At 30.4% G+C, this 15,424-nt stretch overlaps 1 protein-coding gene across 1 annotated transcript; it reads right to left on the bottom strand.

Annotated features, from left to right (window-relative positions):
- Positions 1-661: 661 nt before the first annotated feature.
- On the bottom strand, positions 662-14,824 carry LOC139509605 (uncharacterized; the record flags this gene model as incomplete). The annotated part of the gene is made up of 17 exons (XM_071296211.1): positions 662-1,944; positions 2,690-2,762; positions 3,679-4,311; positions 5,019-5,135; positions 5,439-5,600; positions 6,330-6,370; positions 6,915-7,006; positions 7,896-8,017; positions 8,879-9,465; positions 10,042-10,120; positions 10,358-10,432; positions 10,930-11,004; positions 11,307-11,381; positions 11,584-11,706; positions 12,058-12,174; positions 13,437-13,526; positions 14,772-14,824. Coding segments are annotated over 17 exons (2,777 nt in total), but the record flags the coding sequence as incomplete, so codon positions are not given.
- Positions 14,825-15,424: the final 600 nt, after the last annotated feature.

The raw sequence follows: 15,424 nt of genomic DNA, 5'->3' as shown, positions 1-15,424 counted from the left end.
ACTTGCTGGGTATTTAAGGAAGTGCTCTGAAGTCTTAACTAACAAAATTTCAATAAAAAAAACTTCTTAAAGCATTATTACTAGACCATGTAGCTTGGACACTTTAATTCTTTGAAATTTGAAATATTTATATAGAATGATAGACATAAGTTTTAATTCTCCATGGTAAAAAAGGGGGAGGGGGTAAAATTTCCATGGCTCAGTTAATCTAAAAAGTAAAATTTTCAAAACATCTTTTCAAGCTACTAAGATAAATACAAACTACTTATTGGAGTATAATAAATATGTAAGGGAGTTACAGTAAACTGAGTCCAAAATGAAAGAGGAAAATTCCAATAATCCTTTTTTTTTATTGAAACCCTTATTTTGTTAACATTATCTGTCAATGTTTGTTATTCTGTCACTGGTGTAGGCCTTGATGAATGTTTACTGCAGAATAAATTTATTCTGAACCCTATTTGCTTGTATTTTATATTATTAATAAGAAACAAAGTACACAAAAAACATACAGTAGATCTCAGAATAAATTTATTCTGTAGTTGGAAGCTATAGTAATCATAAATATTAAACTTCTATCCAATATCAATATCTCAAAATACATTTATTCTGAATAGAATCAGACAAACAAAATCTGTGATGGCTTAACAACAAACACATAGCATTCTATTTGTTATGTTTATCCAAAAATAAATCTATTTTGTGCTCATTATTATCATAAACATATCACCATTTTAAAATAAATTTATTTTGTACAGTGCATTACAACAAATTTTACAGAATCATGATTCAATTCGTCTTAGCATGTTATTATCACAAAATAATCATCATCTATTCGTTTCAGCTGATTTTTCCAAATTACAAAATAAATTTATTTTGAGCAGGTCATCACAACGAAGATACAAACTTCTCATAATAAATTTATTTTGTACTAGTCATTACCACAGATTTTTGAAAAAATCACAAAATAAATTTATTTTCAGCAGGTCATTACTACAAGAAAATTCCGACCTCAGAATAAATTTATTTTGAGCAGGTCATCACAACGAAGATACAAACTTCTCATAATAAATTTATTTTGTACCAGTCATTACCACAGATTTTTGCAAAAATCTCAAAATAAATTTATTTTCAGCAGGTCATTACTACAAGAAAATTCCGACCTCAAAATAAATTTATTTTGAGCAGGTCATCACAACGAAGATACAAACTTCTCATAATAAATTTATTTTGTACCAGTCATTACCACAGATTTTTTTGCAAAAATCACAAAATAAATTTATTTTCAGCAGGTCATTACTACAAGAAAATTCTGACCTGAAAATAAATTTAGTTTGTACAGTTCATTACAATGGAGAGAAAAAAGTGAAACACCGAAATATTTAAATTCCAAAATATATGATTATATCGTTTCGTGTTTGTACAACATACTTTTTACTATCTCAAAATATGTATTTATAACCAATCAAAACAAACGGATGAACATTTCCATAATAATTTTCACAACCACTTCACTCAATATAATTAATTCAGAAGAACGACCATATTCAAAATAAGCATCATATTCCTTACATTCTTCAAACAAACATACTAGAATAAAATTACTGCACCATTGTGAAATGTTTGATGCAATTTATGTCGTTTTTCAAGACAATTACAGCCAAAAAACTATGTTGTATAATTCTTAACACTGTATTTCTAGGTTCAAATCTTCAATGTATTTCACTTGCACTTTTACGAAAATATGTTCTTTTAAAAAAAGGTGGAATAAAGCACTCAATGCTATAATGTTACAAGTAGTTATAATACACATATGAAAATATGATAAAAACCACAGAATTTCAATCAATTCTGCCAATAAAAAAAAATATTTCTGTTTTTTAATATGGATAAACCCATAAACATAGGTGTGAAAAACAGTTCTTTGTTGCCTTTTTGTCTTCTTTCCTACAATAAAACAAAATTGATAATTCTTACATTCAATATAGATAATAAATTGTTCAAAGCAGATCATAAGGATCATCCTATACAATTTTTCTAACCATAATAATGTTAACTCATAAGAACTGTTAAAAATGTCCGAAAAATTCAAAATCAAGCATAGATCAACCGACATTTGAGAACCAACGGTGCAGCAATAACAGGCAGATGCTGTCAATAACTTATAAATTAAATGCAATTTGCAGATAAACACTACGAATTTTATTAAAGAGTCATTTGTAACTTATGGAAATTTTGAAGATGTCAAATTTACAATTCTGGAAGATTTAAACTATGATAAAGAGTAAGGACCCATTATGTTGACTGATTATATAGCCCTCTAAATACAATGTAAAAAAGATAATTTGTATGATCGCCAATGACACATTTATCCAAAAGAAACCAAATGATATAGAAATTAACAGCTGTAAGTCAGCACACGGTCTTTAACAATACACAAGGCCAAACTGTAAAGTCAGTTATAAAAGGCCCCGAAATCACAATTGTGAATAATTCAAATAAGAAAACTAACAACCTTATAAATGTACAAATTAAATGAACGAAAAACATTCATGTTACACAGCAACAAAGAAAACATTGAATAACAGACTCTTAACTTGGGACAGGCACATACATACAGAATGTGGGATAACAAAATAATGTATGTATTAGTTGATTGATGTATTACACAAATATTATATTAAAAAAATACCTTTTATTTGCTTTTTTAGAGTCTTTTTCTGTGTTTTTCCTTTGTTTTTCTTCTTTGGTGATGGCATGAGTATCTGCAGGAAAAAATAGGCATATATATTCAACCTCATGAAAATCAATTAAGATATCCACCTTTAAAAATCATATTAAAGAACATGTTAAGTGTGACATTTTAGGTTAAAATGGAAGTAATTACATGTACAACCAATTATATTAATAACAGTACTGCACTTGATATGATAACATGCTTGACATTAAGAGTAAGACTTGATCACAATAAATCGTATTTGTTGCTGCTCACTAACATCAATTCATTGGACTTATAAATTGAGGCAATACTCAAATGTTGTCATTCCTTTCCTGTGTTTTTGGCATTGCAGAAAGTCATGTCTTCCTGAAGTATTTATCATCACATCAATAGATAAGTATTATGAGCAACTGCAGTCATTTTATATGCTATCATTAGTAATATTTGCTTGTGTATTTTGTTATCAGCTTTAACCTAAAGTACTTAATGAAGTGCTTTAACTGTACCACATGTACTGGTTCCAGTTGGATGTCATTTGATATAATTTTGTTAATCTACCTAATGAGATTAGATATCAGATGGTTGAGATAATACAACACTAATTTTGAGTACCTTGATAAAATATATTTGTTTTATACTCAAGAGGCTTGGAAGCTCTGTAAAATTTTAGATTGAAGTTTATTGTGGAAGCTCCAAGGTATCTTTCTATTTTTTTATACGTTATGTTGCTGTCCCATTCTATATTTGTCAACCGTTTCCTTTCAGTACTATACATATTTGAAAAAAAAAAAAATTCTTCATCATTGTGAAGGTCACCAAATCCTGCAATATCCAATTTAAAATAAAACTCATATAAAAAAAAATATACTGATACTTTATATAATGATGTGTGCATACAAATTTAGCAATTTAGCAATTCTTAATTTGTAAGATAAACCAATTCTCATCAAAACTGAACTTACCACAGGATCATCTATTTCTTTGTCTATCATTTCTTGAATTTGTTGAGGTAAGTTTACAACATGAGGCTGGGGGTTGTTTGTCCTCCTTGGCAATAGTGGTAATAGCCATCTTGCATTTCTTTTGCTGTAAAATAATGTCTTTTCTTTACTAGATGACGTTTCTTGTAAATGGCTTACATATCTTTTCCACCATCTATACTGTGTGTCTTGCACAATATCTGAGAACAAATACTTGCATTTTTCTATATTTTTAGATAAGGCATCAAAATTTATTTTGTGAAAAAATGGGCTAACAATTTTAGGAATTCCAGTTGGCATTTTCTTGAGCATTGGTTTTCTCATAGGGATCCAAGGTCTATGGTGGGCTCCTTTGTACTCTGATCGAATTTTTTTAGCTTCATCAATTGAAAACTTGAAATGAAGAGGTGATGTCTGCCCTGATAGAGGTGTTATATGCGGTGTTAACCATCCTCTTATGTCATAAATTCCACCAGTTATCTTACAGGAAGGTAGGAGATGCATAAACCCTGTCAATGTTTCAGCATCATTTTTTCGCAATTTATCTGAAATTTTGCTGAAAGCTGCATCTATGTCTTCATGGGTATGACCAACTGGTAGAAAAGACAGATGAACCTAAAAGAATAAAGATAGGTAGAAAATAATCATCATTAATCACAATTTAGTAACGTAAGTACGTTAAACACAAATAACAAACAAGTAAAAGTATATAGCTCTTAAATCGCTATCGGTGTTTTCTTATTGTTATGTTAAAAATTCCGGGAAATTTTGTTCTCCCTCTGCTCAATATACTCTAGTTCTTCAATTAAATGTGCTTCTGTCAAACTAATGTGTACAGCTCGTTCTTGTGTTGTAGAGTTAAACCTGTCCAATGTCAAGAGGAGGGTTTGTCGGCATCATTTTAGTTTAACCCAGCCCCGTTATATATTTTTCTGTTCTAAGTCAGCAGCCTGTAATTCAGTGGTTGTCGTGTGTTGCTATTAATTATATTTCCTTAGTTTTCTCGTCTAACTTGTTTTCCATTTGTCATTTTGAGGTCTTTGATAGATGGCTATGGGTTTTGTTCAGTTTTAAAGATCGTAAAGTAAATTTTAGTTGTTATTTCTTTGTTATTTGGTCTTTATTGTACAGTTGTCTCATTGCGTCTTAACAAATCTTCTTATTTTCATACAGAAACCGGTCATTTCATGGTCTTTATTTTCCGAACCAAGCTTTTCACATACAAATCACATAGGTAAATGAAACAATAACTCATGAATACATTGAAATAATAAAACAGATTTTCATCTATATTTTATGGACTATGTAAAGTTATATCTTACCTCTTTAAATATATTTTTTCTGACAAGTAACTCACAGAAAGCCAACATAAAACGATTTTTATTTTCTCTAAAGCAATTATCAGCCTGCATGTAGAGAATTTCAGGTAAAAAGCTACCCTGTAAATAAAGAATTGATTAAAAATTAGTTAGTGCCAACAGCATATTCTTTTTTAGTCATCAGTACTACCTGTGCTAAGAACTAAGTGTTTGGGTAGTGTTTTTTTCTAAAATATGAATATTGAAAAATAAAAATTACAAACTGGGTAGTGATTTTTCTAAAATATAAATATTGAAAAATAAAAATTACAAACTTCTACAATTTTTTTTTACAGTAGACCATTAAAAAATATATGAAATGAAAATTACATGTATAAAGTTCACATCTTCTTGATAAATATATCATAGAAACACAAAACTTACCATTAATACACTTGATTCATGCAGCTCTTTCAATACAGTATTCATGATAAGATTGGAATCATGACTATATTCATTTATGTCAATATATGTTGTAAATCTGTTTAGACCATGATTCATTATTCCTTGTACATGTGTCTGAAGGAGATTAGCAACATCTAAGGCCTGAGGAAAAAATAAAGAATGCATACAAAAATAATTTTTACGTAAGACACTACGTGTTTCAATGTGTAATTTGTTAAAACAAATATCATAAGTACGATAGTCTTGTGTGATTTTTAATTTAGTTTCTTGTGTATAATTCAGAGTTTAGTATGACGTCCATTATCACTGTACTAGTATACATTTTTTTTAGGGGCCAGCTGAAGGACACCTACGAGTGCGGGAATTTTCGCTACATTGAAGACCCATTGGTTGCCTTCGGCTGTTGTCTACGCTATATGGTCCAGTTGTTATCGCTTTGACACATTCCCCAATTCCTTTCTCAATTTTAGTATTTTAACTATTTACGTGTTTAGATTTTAACGAAGCCTTTTTTCCTTTGAGAGGTCAAATTCGTTGCAAAATATCAGACACCAGTGCTTGTTCAGTGTGAGTCAATGCTCCTTGTTGACGACCAAATTTTGACCTATATTGGTTTTTGTTTACATATAATGTGACTTGGGTGAAGAGTTGTATCATTGAAACTTATACCACATCTTCTTATATCTTCTTATAATTTAGTAGGCCAGACATGCGTTATGTCTACACAAGACTCACCGATTTGGTTCGATCAAGACTTTTGCATAGCCAAATCAAACTTTTAGACATTAAACTTAATTGGTTAATGAAATCATGGTGATATATATATACAAATGTAACTAATTTAGTAAATGTTACAAAAATCAACCCTACCTTTGAACGTCGTCCTGTAAAATGTGGGAGATCTGTTTTTGCTAAAAAAAATGTAATTTATAATACATGTAATAAGGATCGAGCTGTTTTTTTTTTTTAAATTCATTGAGATTTCAAATCACATTAAAGACACTTACACATGTTAACATGATGACTGTTTAGCAAAAAGAATGATTAGCTTAAGCAGTTGTTATCATTTGAGGTCCTGAAAGTTATAAAGGTGCATGTCAACTGAAATTAACCAAGCAAAACAATTAACATTATTATGCTTATTAAGTTTGCTGAATCAAATTTGTTTTATTTCTAATTTTAACAGAAGGAAATGATCATATAACAATTGAGATATTAATTTATCTATCTTTCATTTTTCTTTTATGGTGGTTTTAGATGATAGTCTTTGTATTTTTACATTTGACAGTTAACTTTGTTAGTGCTCAGTGTCTATTCATATTACTAAATACCAATAATATTGGCTGTCAATATTTATGATAAAGATTTTTTTTCAAATCATCAATGAATTTCGTCATGATACTGAGTGATACTCTTGTTATAGAAAGAGGTAAGAATTAAATTAATGGTCCGTACACTGATCCATGCCATCTATAATAATACTCATGTAGTGTCGTTTGTTCTCTTCTGCATTCTTTCTTTTAGTTCTGTAATATGCTCTTTCTGCCCTGAAGTACAAGGGTATACTGTTTAATGACCATATGCAATTGTTAGTTCCATAATAAACATTTTGTGTTTTTTTTTCAAAACATACTATTAAAGAACCTTTGTGAGCAAGCTCTCATACCCCACACCCCCACACTGTCACTGGACAAACAAAATCTTAACAGATTCCTAAATTCAAAAAGTCTACAAAAGTCAAGTAATAACAATTTTCTTATGGATATGGACATGAGGATACTATGGCTTTCTTAACTATAAAGTTTCATAAAATTTTGTTGTGTAGTTTCAGAGGAGTTGCGATTATAAACTGCCGCAGTAATATATAAAGGCCAAAATCACAAGTTCAAAGGGCATAACTCGTAGAAAAAAATCCATAGTAATTTCCTGTAGACATGCACTCCTATAGTTGAAAGTATGTCATTATTATGTCTAAATATTCAAACAAAATTAGGCCAAAATTTTAATTCAAAAGTAACATAACTCCTGAAAAAAAACTGAATCGTAATTTTCTGTCAAAATGCACAGCTACATAGTTTGTCCTTATTATCTACACAGTTTTCTGAAATTATGTTGTGTGGTTTCAGAGAACTTACAATGTCAAGAACAGGACGGACAGACAGATGAGTCAAATACATTATACCCTGCGCAACTAGTTATTTATTTCTCTGTCAATCTGTCTCTTATGGAGAGTTGTCTCATTTGCAATCATACCACATCTTCTTTTTTTTAGTCGAAAACTTTGTCTTAATTCATCAGATCTTTCAACATGTTCTTGAATATATTGCTTTCAATTGGCGGCAGTATTTCATTTTTTTCTGGAATTTTTTTCTCTCCAATTACCAATATTTCATTTGCTCAAATTACAGAGAAAAGACTGAGATATCGGAAACTTACATCTGTCTTGAATTGTGAACCATTATGCTTTTTTTAAGTGCTTCTCTCTCTGCTTGGTCCCTTGTTTTCTCAAGTCTTGTTGTCAAAGTTGTACAAGTTTGGCATCTTGAAAATGAATTAGTCTAAAAAAAAATATAGGATAAATTAAAACTTATTGCAGAAATGTTATGTATGAAATGCAAGTTGACAAAACTGTGGATGCGGCAGAATCACAATCGTAATAGCTGTAATCACTACACTTTAACAAATCCAAAAAAATAACAGCAACAGATAAACTGTTAAGTTGATTTCTACAACAGCACTTATGGTTTGATTCTCATATTTAACATATTTTTTTTCGTTTTCATCGGTTGTTGCTGGTCAGGTTACGCTATACATGATGAATTTTGAATCTATGATTACACTTATTATTGCTTCTATCCCCTAGCTGTTACAATCGGTTGAATCATTTAAACACATTTTAAACAAACATAAAGAGTATATTTCTACATGATATACCTTTCAATAAAAAGTAATTTATTTCTGACATCGGCATATGTTTACGCATTAGGTTTGATTTTACAGCCAATTCCATTGAGTCTTTAGACAAAGGTAATATCTTTAGTTAGCTTGCTTGCTAGCTGAACTGTGAAGTCAGTATAAGGTAATGTAAACTACCCTCCTTTCTATAGGACTAGGCTACTCCTAAAGGAGGGTAGTATACCTTACATAATAAAGACTTCACAGTTCAGATAGCAAGCAAGCTAACCAAAGATATTAATTTTACCTACACACTCAAAGGAATCAGCTGTAAAGTAATATGTATAATGCATCTAATTATACTGTTACTTCAACAGTTAAATTATTATAAAATATCAATAATTAGACAATTGAAAAATTCAGTAGTTGATGCATTTTCTCTCTCCTTGAAAAACAAAATTAGATACATCATGTGTACATTATACCTCATATTTAAAAAAATAACTTAACAAAATCATATTTACCTTTTTAATTTTTAAAATTCTGAATTCGTTCTTCCACATATGATAAAATGTTGCTTTTGAAACGGAAATTGTAAGTTTTTCTGTCATTTCATTAACATACAGATTGTAAACATCAATTTTTCTAGTTTTATATGGAAGCATGGTAATATCTCTATCAGGCATAAAATCTCCTCTGTATTTTGCATAATCTTGCAACCACAGCACTGTATCTTCCTTTGCTTTTGAGACAGGTCTTCCTTTGATATAGCCTGATGAAATTGCTCCATTACAAAATTTTTCAATCCATTTATAATAAAAGTTTTTATTCACTTTATATAAACTTCTAAAGCATTGTCCACACACTGTTTTTCCTTTATTGACAAAAAATAAAGGCTTTTCAGCATCAAAGTCTGCATCAATAAACTTATCGGAAAACCATTCCACACGCTGTTGATAGTTTTTTGTCCATATTCTGTACCTCGCTTCCCTTATAAATTCAAGTGATAATCCATTAAGACATCTTTTTCGGCACATATTTTTGTTTCTGAGACATTCAATTGATGTTGATAGTGCTTTTTCTAACAGGCTTTTTCTTTCATTTTGCTTACCTGAAGATACAATATACAATTGGTTTATATTAGACAATGATATTGGATTTTTAATATTATAATTCGTATAGCTTGAAAAAGAAATGTTTCAATCGGCTTTTTTCGCCCAAAGAATTGTAGGATGTATTAAAAAGTTTACTCTTCAAAATATAAAATAAAAATGTTCTAAATGTGTCTGCATATAATCAATAGATTTAGAAATTTATAAACTATAAAGACATTCTTTTGTATTTCGTTTTATGTGATCAAGAATTGCATGAGAATAAATATGTGTTTTCTTGTTTCCTGTTGAGTTTGAGACATGTTGTCCTTACATTTATCACAGTTAAGATATAGCATGTACATGATGTATAATATTATATTGGGATATATTACTAAGTTATCAATGGGGCTGTGCATAAATGTATATTGTGTTTAAATAGAACTTTTGCAACATGATCAATCTGGATAAGAAATAAAAATAATCTATTAAACTAATAAGAGAATCCATTGCAATTTTGAAGAAAAAATGATTCACTGCTTCACCTCAGCCACAATCTTTTTCCAAATAGTGTTATTATATCTTCATAATCATACCTTTTGAACTGCTTTCTTCGTTTTTTTTATTTGCATACAATATATCCTCAATGGTAAATGAAAATGACATTGCACCACTCTAAAATAAATTTTTAAAAAATTAATCCATCACATTTGTTTTATCAAAATATGCTCAGAAGGAGTTTTTTTTTCAAAAACATATACAAAAATAAAAAAAATAATTTGAAAAGTTTATGTCATTATCTTGTTTTATTGATTAACCAATTTTTATTTTCAAATTACTTTCTAGAATTCAATATACGTCAACACATGCATAATAATTTGATGGATAAAGATGGTATGCTACTTAATGTACCTGATTATTATCATTAGAATGTAACTCTGCTAATGAACTTCCAAGAATGTCTTCAGATACTTCTAATTGTTGGTCCTTAAAATATTTAAAAAAAAATAAAATTAAAGTCAGTTCATTCCTTCAATATACAGATATGCTTCATTTGACACGATTCAATACACACACAAATGTAATACATATCTTAAGTTTGTTGTAATTAGCATTGTGAATAAATTTCATAACATTTACTTGAGGCAAACTGAAGTAAGAGAACGGAAGCGAAACATTCAATAATATTTTCCCTTTGTAAAGGGTATCACTCTAGAACAGTCAACATATGGTAAAAGTGACGCTACCCAAATTCAAACTCGATATGTGTGGTGTTGTGATAACATTGTGTATAAATTTCATAACATTTGGATGAGGCAAACTAAAGTTAGAGAACGGAAACCAATTGTGGGGTGCACTAACAGGCGGACAGTCATACAGGCGTACAAGGGTAAAACTTAATGGCCCTCCACTACCTCCCGGGCATAAAAACAACATGTTTTAAAATAAATTGTACATCTGATGTTGTTAATAGTACATTGTACCTGCTGATTGTAGTCTGTCTGGTGCTCTGTTAGAGGAGTACTTGGAATATCTACGGATTCTTTTAATTTCTTTAGCTAAATAAAGTTAAAATTCACATTATCTCTATATCCAATGTCAATGAAAAAAAATAGGACAGTAGTTCTCCTTATGTGTAAAGATATGGCAACATTTATGCAACATAAATACTTATTTGATATTTGAGAATACTTTGGTCCCTTCTTATAGAATTTAACTCCTGTGATGTTAAGAGCTGTTAATAGTCTTCTATCAAAATAGCAAATTGATCATATACTAAATTTTTGAATAAAAAATATTTCCAATTTCAATTATGGGGTTGTACTATTTTTCCTTTTGTTTGGTGTTACTTCACTCTTACCTGATTGTTATCTTGTGTTTGTAATTCTTGCAATGAGGTCCCAAGAATGTCCACATGTTTATTGTTTATAGTTGTCTACAATTTAAAATTACATTCTGTAAGGAATTATTAAAGCAATTTAACATGGTATCATATTTAGGGTATGATAAAACAAATGCTTTAAAAAATGAATTTGAATATTGAGCTTGAAAACAATAAAAATACGTCCTAACAGTTCACTGACTACAAATTACTAAGCCCCTACAACAAATCAAATAAATAGGTAAAAAATAACCACCTCATCTTCATCATGTTCATGGATTATAGTATCCTGTTGTAAATGAGGTCGTTTGGGTTTTATTGGAGTTGATGTCATTTGCATATTTGCAAACAAGGTACCATCATAACGATCTTCTAAAACCTAAAATAATAAAAAAAAATCATTATAATGCTATTCATTTTTCATGATATATACATGATATATGGGTTTTCCTTCTGCAAATGTTGATATTTCAGTCAAAAATGTAAACTATTCCTGCCTTGCTTGAAGGTATAGATCTATGATAAACATTGCACATCTGAGCGATATATTTGTAATTCAGTCACCTTTTCTGTCAATATTTAAAACAAACATAAAGACACACATGCAGCTGTGATACCATGCATTAGGAAAAAAATAAATGTGTCTTAATCCTGACAGCAGACTTACATAAATATTGTAAAAATTTTAACACCTGACAGTTTAAATGTAGATTATATTTAAAAATCTTACCTCGTTTTCCTCGTTATCAGAGAAACTATAAGGATCATAAGTAGATGTTGATGTTCTAGACCTTTTCTGGGGATTTCTACTAGGTAAATCTGAATTGTAAGTTTGTCTTTCTCTGATCTGTTAACAGAACCCAAAAAAAAACGTTATATATATACAGTTTTCATCAAACCGGCTTCCTCTTCTATGAAATATTGTTGCTCTAAAAGTAATATTTTATAGGATAATATATATTCTGATCCTCTTCATGTGAATTATAATTTAAATTTATCTTTATTTATATGTTCATATTGTGTAGTGTTGTAATTATGTCCCGTCAGGGGCCCTTAATTGGAAATAAAAGAACTTTACACTTTGAACTTTATAATCCATATTCCTAGTATTAGTCTAGTGCAAATTAAAGTTAAACACCAAACACCAGAGACATATAATATAATAATTGTATTATATGTCTCTGCAAACACTAAACACCCCTAAGATGATAGAAACTGTCCATTAAATCATGAACCATATATGTAAATTTTCCACTCTCTGACATCACATACCAAACATGCCTTATTTTGTAAGAATAAAGTAATTCATTCCTCATGCATCAAAATCCTGCAATCTGATTGGCTTATTATCCTGGTGTGAACACTCCATCATTGTTCATTCCAGAATAAATACAACTTTCCAAAAAATCAATTAAATAAAATCTTACTGAAATCAGAGACATATAATACAATTGTATTATATGTCTCTGCTGAAATAAAGAAGAAAAGAAATAAGATGTCAAATAAAAAATCGGCTGTGCCTCAGGTTGTATGAATTTTCCACACGGGTGTACAATTCTGTACATGCTTCCTGATTACACCAAGATAACTAGTATCGATATCTCTTGTATAAAAATAATGGTAAAAAGATCACTGTTTATAATATTTGCTTTCCAATTTCAACTTACAAGTTTCATCTGGATAAAAAATATGTATGTAAATAATAAATCGCAATGTATGTCATATGGTATATGAGGGGGAGGACAGGGGTAAGGGAGACAGGGAGAAAGGGGGTAGGAGAAAGGAGAAATGGGGTGGGAGAAAGGAGAAAGGGGGTAGGAGAAAGGAGAGGAAGGCTGGGAGAAAGGAGAAAAAGTTGGAGAAAGGAGAAAAAATAAAATATCTCTCCTTTTAAAAATTTTTCTAATATTTCAAGAAAAAATATCTCAAAAGGAGATGTATTATTCTAATGGGAGAAAGGAGAACGGGGGTATGAGAAAGGAGAAGAGGGTGGGAGAAGGGAGAAGGGTACCCCCCTGTCCTCCCCCTCGTATATGTTTGTTTGCAATAATACTTAAATCACAATTAAAACAAATAATTATATAAGAAGATAATATATGTATATCTCACATCTTCACACATAGGACTTCCCGTTGACAGTGACACTTCTGGGTGAATATCTGATAATGAAGTTCCAAGTGGATCCTCAACTTGGCACAGCTGTAAAGAAAAACAAGCATTTGAAATACCACTACCACAACATATCAAATTGATTATAAAAATTAGAGCAAAAAGTTATGTTAGTTTCTGGTAAACCAATATTTGGCAATGTTTTTGAAAAAATGTTTCCCCTTTATCATGGTGTGTTCCGTGGAAACAGTTTTCCCTTTCCATCTGAAACAAAACAGTGGCTTTAAGCTTCGGTCACACTTTACTGGATAGCGCGAACGGGCGGCTAACGGATGAAAATAAATGTTGACATAATTGTTAGCCGTTGGGAGTCCGTTCATGTGCTGACCGAATAAAACGGACGTGTAACGAATGCATAACGGACAGACACCGGATATGCAACGAACAAGAAACAGAAGTGTGCTGGACAGAACGGATGTCGAACGCATGCATGTCGAACGTATATCCAACGGACGAGTTCCGCATAATACGGACGCCTAACGGGAGCGTACCGGATAAAACGGATGAACAAAATATACGGGAAAATTAAAGGCGACATTAATAATACATGTAAATCGGATAAATATTCAAAAAGTTACGTTTTACTGGTTTTGGTATGTTCTTTAAAATGTCGCCAAGGGGCAGTGTCTAGCATGAATAAGAGCTGCTTGATTGTGAAGACGTGCCTTTACTCTAAGATCGATTTGCATAATAAGAATTCATGAAGATCGATTATGTATAATAAGAATTCATGAAGATCGATTATGCATAATAACTATTTATGTATGTAAACAAATCATGAGACACATTAAGCTTCGGTCCATAATGCGGTCAGTCAAGTTTACCTCACAACGTCCTTTTAAGACCTTTTAACATATTGGATAGTTTAAACATCAAATTAAAATCTGGATTTAGGAAACACATTTTAATTAACTCTTTATTCATAAAAATTTTGATATCGTTTTTATGACTGAATTTTATCAATATTGATTGTTTGGATGCATTGGAAATATGTCCGTGCAAACTCACAGTTTAAAGAATTTCAAAATTAATGGCTACCTTCGTTTACCTCAATGTGTATGTAACTTATATTATAATACATGTCAATTACATCAAATCTTGAGATTGTTACTGGTCTTGAAAAAAATATTTTAACAATTCGTGTAGACATTGATAATATTCTTTTTTAAATGACCACGAATTAGAATATGAACCACTTCTTTTTTTTTATTGGAAAAGTCATTCCCGACTACTTATAAACTTTGAAAGATCAAAATAAAAGTTAAACATGCTTACCTCTTCTCCATCCATATCGTCATTTTGTTGGTATTGATTGTCTGGGCTTGGTGCTGTTGATAGTTTTACACAAATCATCATAATTAAGAATAATTCGAAAAGAAAAATTCAAAATAACACTTTTGATTGAACAATACTCTCATTTTTAGAAAGAAAACGCGCGTTTTCCGGCTCCAATGTGTCCTACTAGGGTGTGCGATTTATCACATTGATTTACTTCACAGTTCAAAAGAATTCGCACAGACTTGAAGGGATATCGTGTTGCATGTAACAAATTATCTTTACCGTTGGAATTCCATCTAATTAAATACTGACCATGCAGAGATCCTGGACATTAATATCTGATAAGAATATTTACATAACAGCGTATTTACTTTTAGATCTGTAATGTTACGTTAATTCGGAATTTAGCATACCACATGTTTCATTCAAAATTAACGGAAAAATAAAATTTTGGTCTCACAAAGAATGTAATATACGCCGATTAAACAACACATGCAATTATTGTTTTTCAAATGAGATGTTAAAAATAACAAACAATTTTTTAACAAGACCTGAAGACTGTATAAAATTTCCCTATGCAAGAAAATCATTATATATATGTACTATTCTTTTGCTACTGAGGCTGTGCGCTGTTTTTTCCTCGAGGGGGA

This window comes from Mytilus edulis, unplaced genomic scaffold, assembly GCF_963676685.1.
Source record: "Mytilus edulis unplaced genomic scaffold, xbMytEdul2.2 SCAFFOLD_204, whole genome shotgun sequence".
NCBI classification, from domain to species: domain Eukaryota; kingdom Metazoa; phylum Mollusca; class Bivalvia; order Mytilida; family Mytilidae; genus Mytilus; species Mytilus edulis.
Note: the sequence above shows the minus strand (reverse complement) of the source record. Positions and strands in the feature narration are given on the sequence as shown.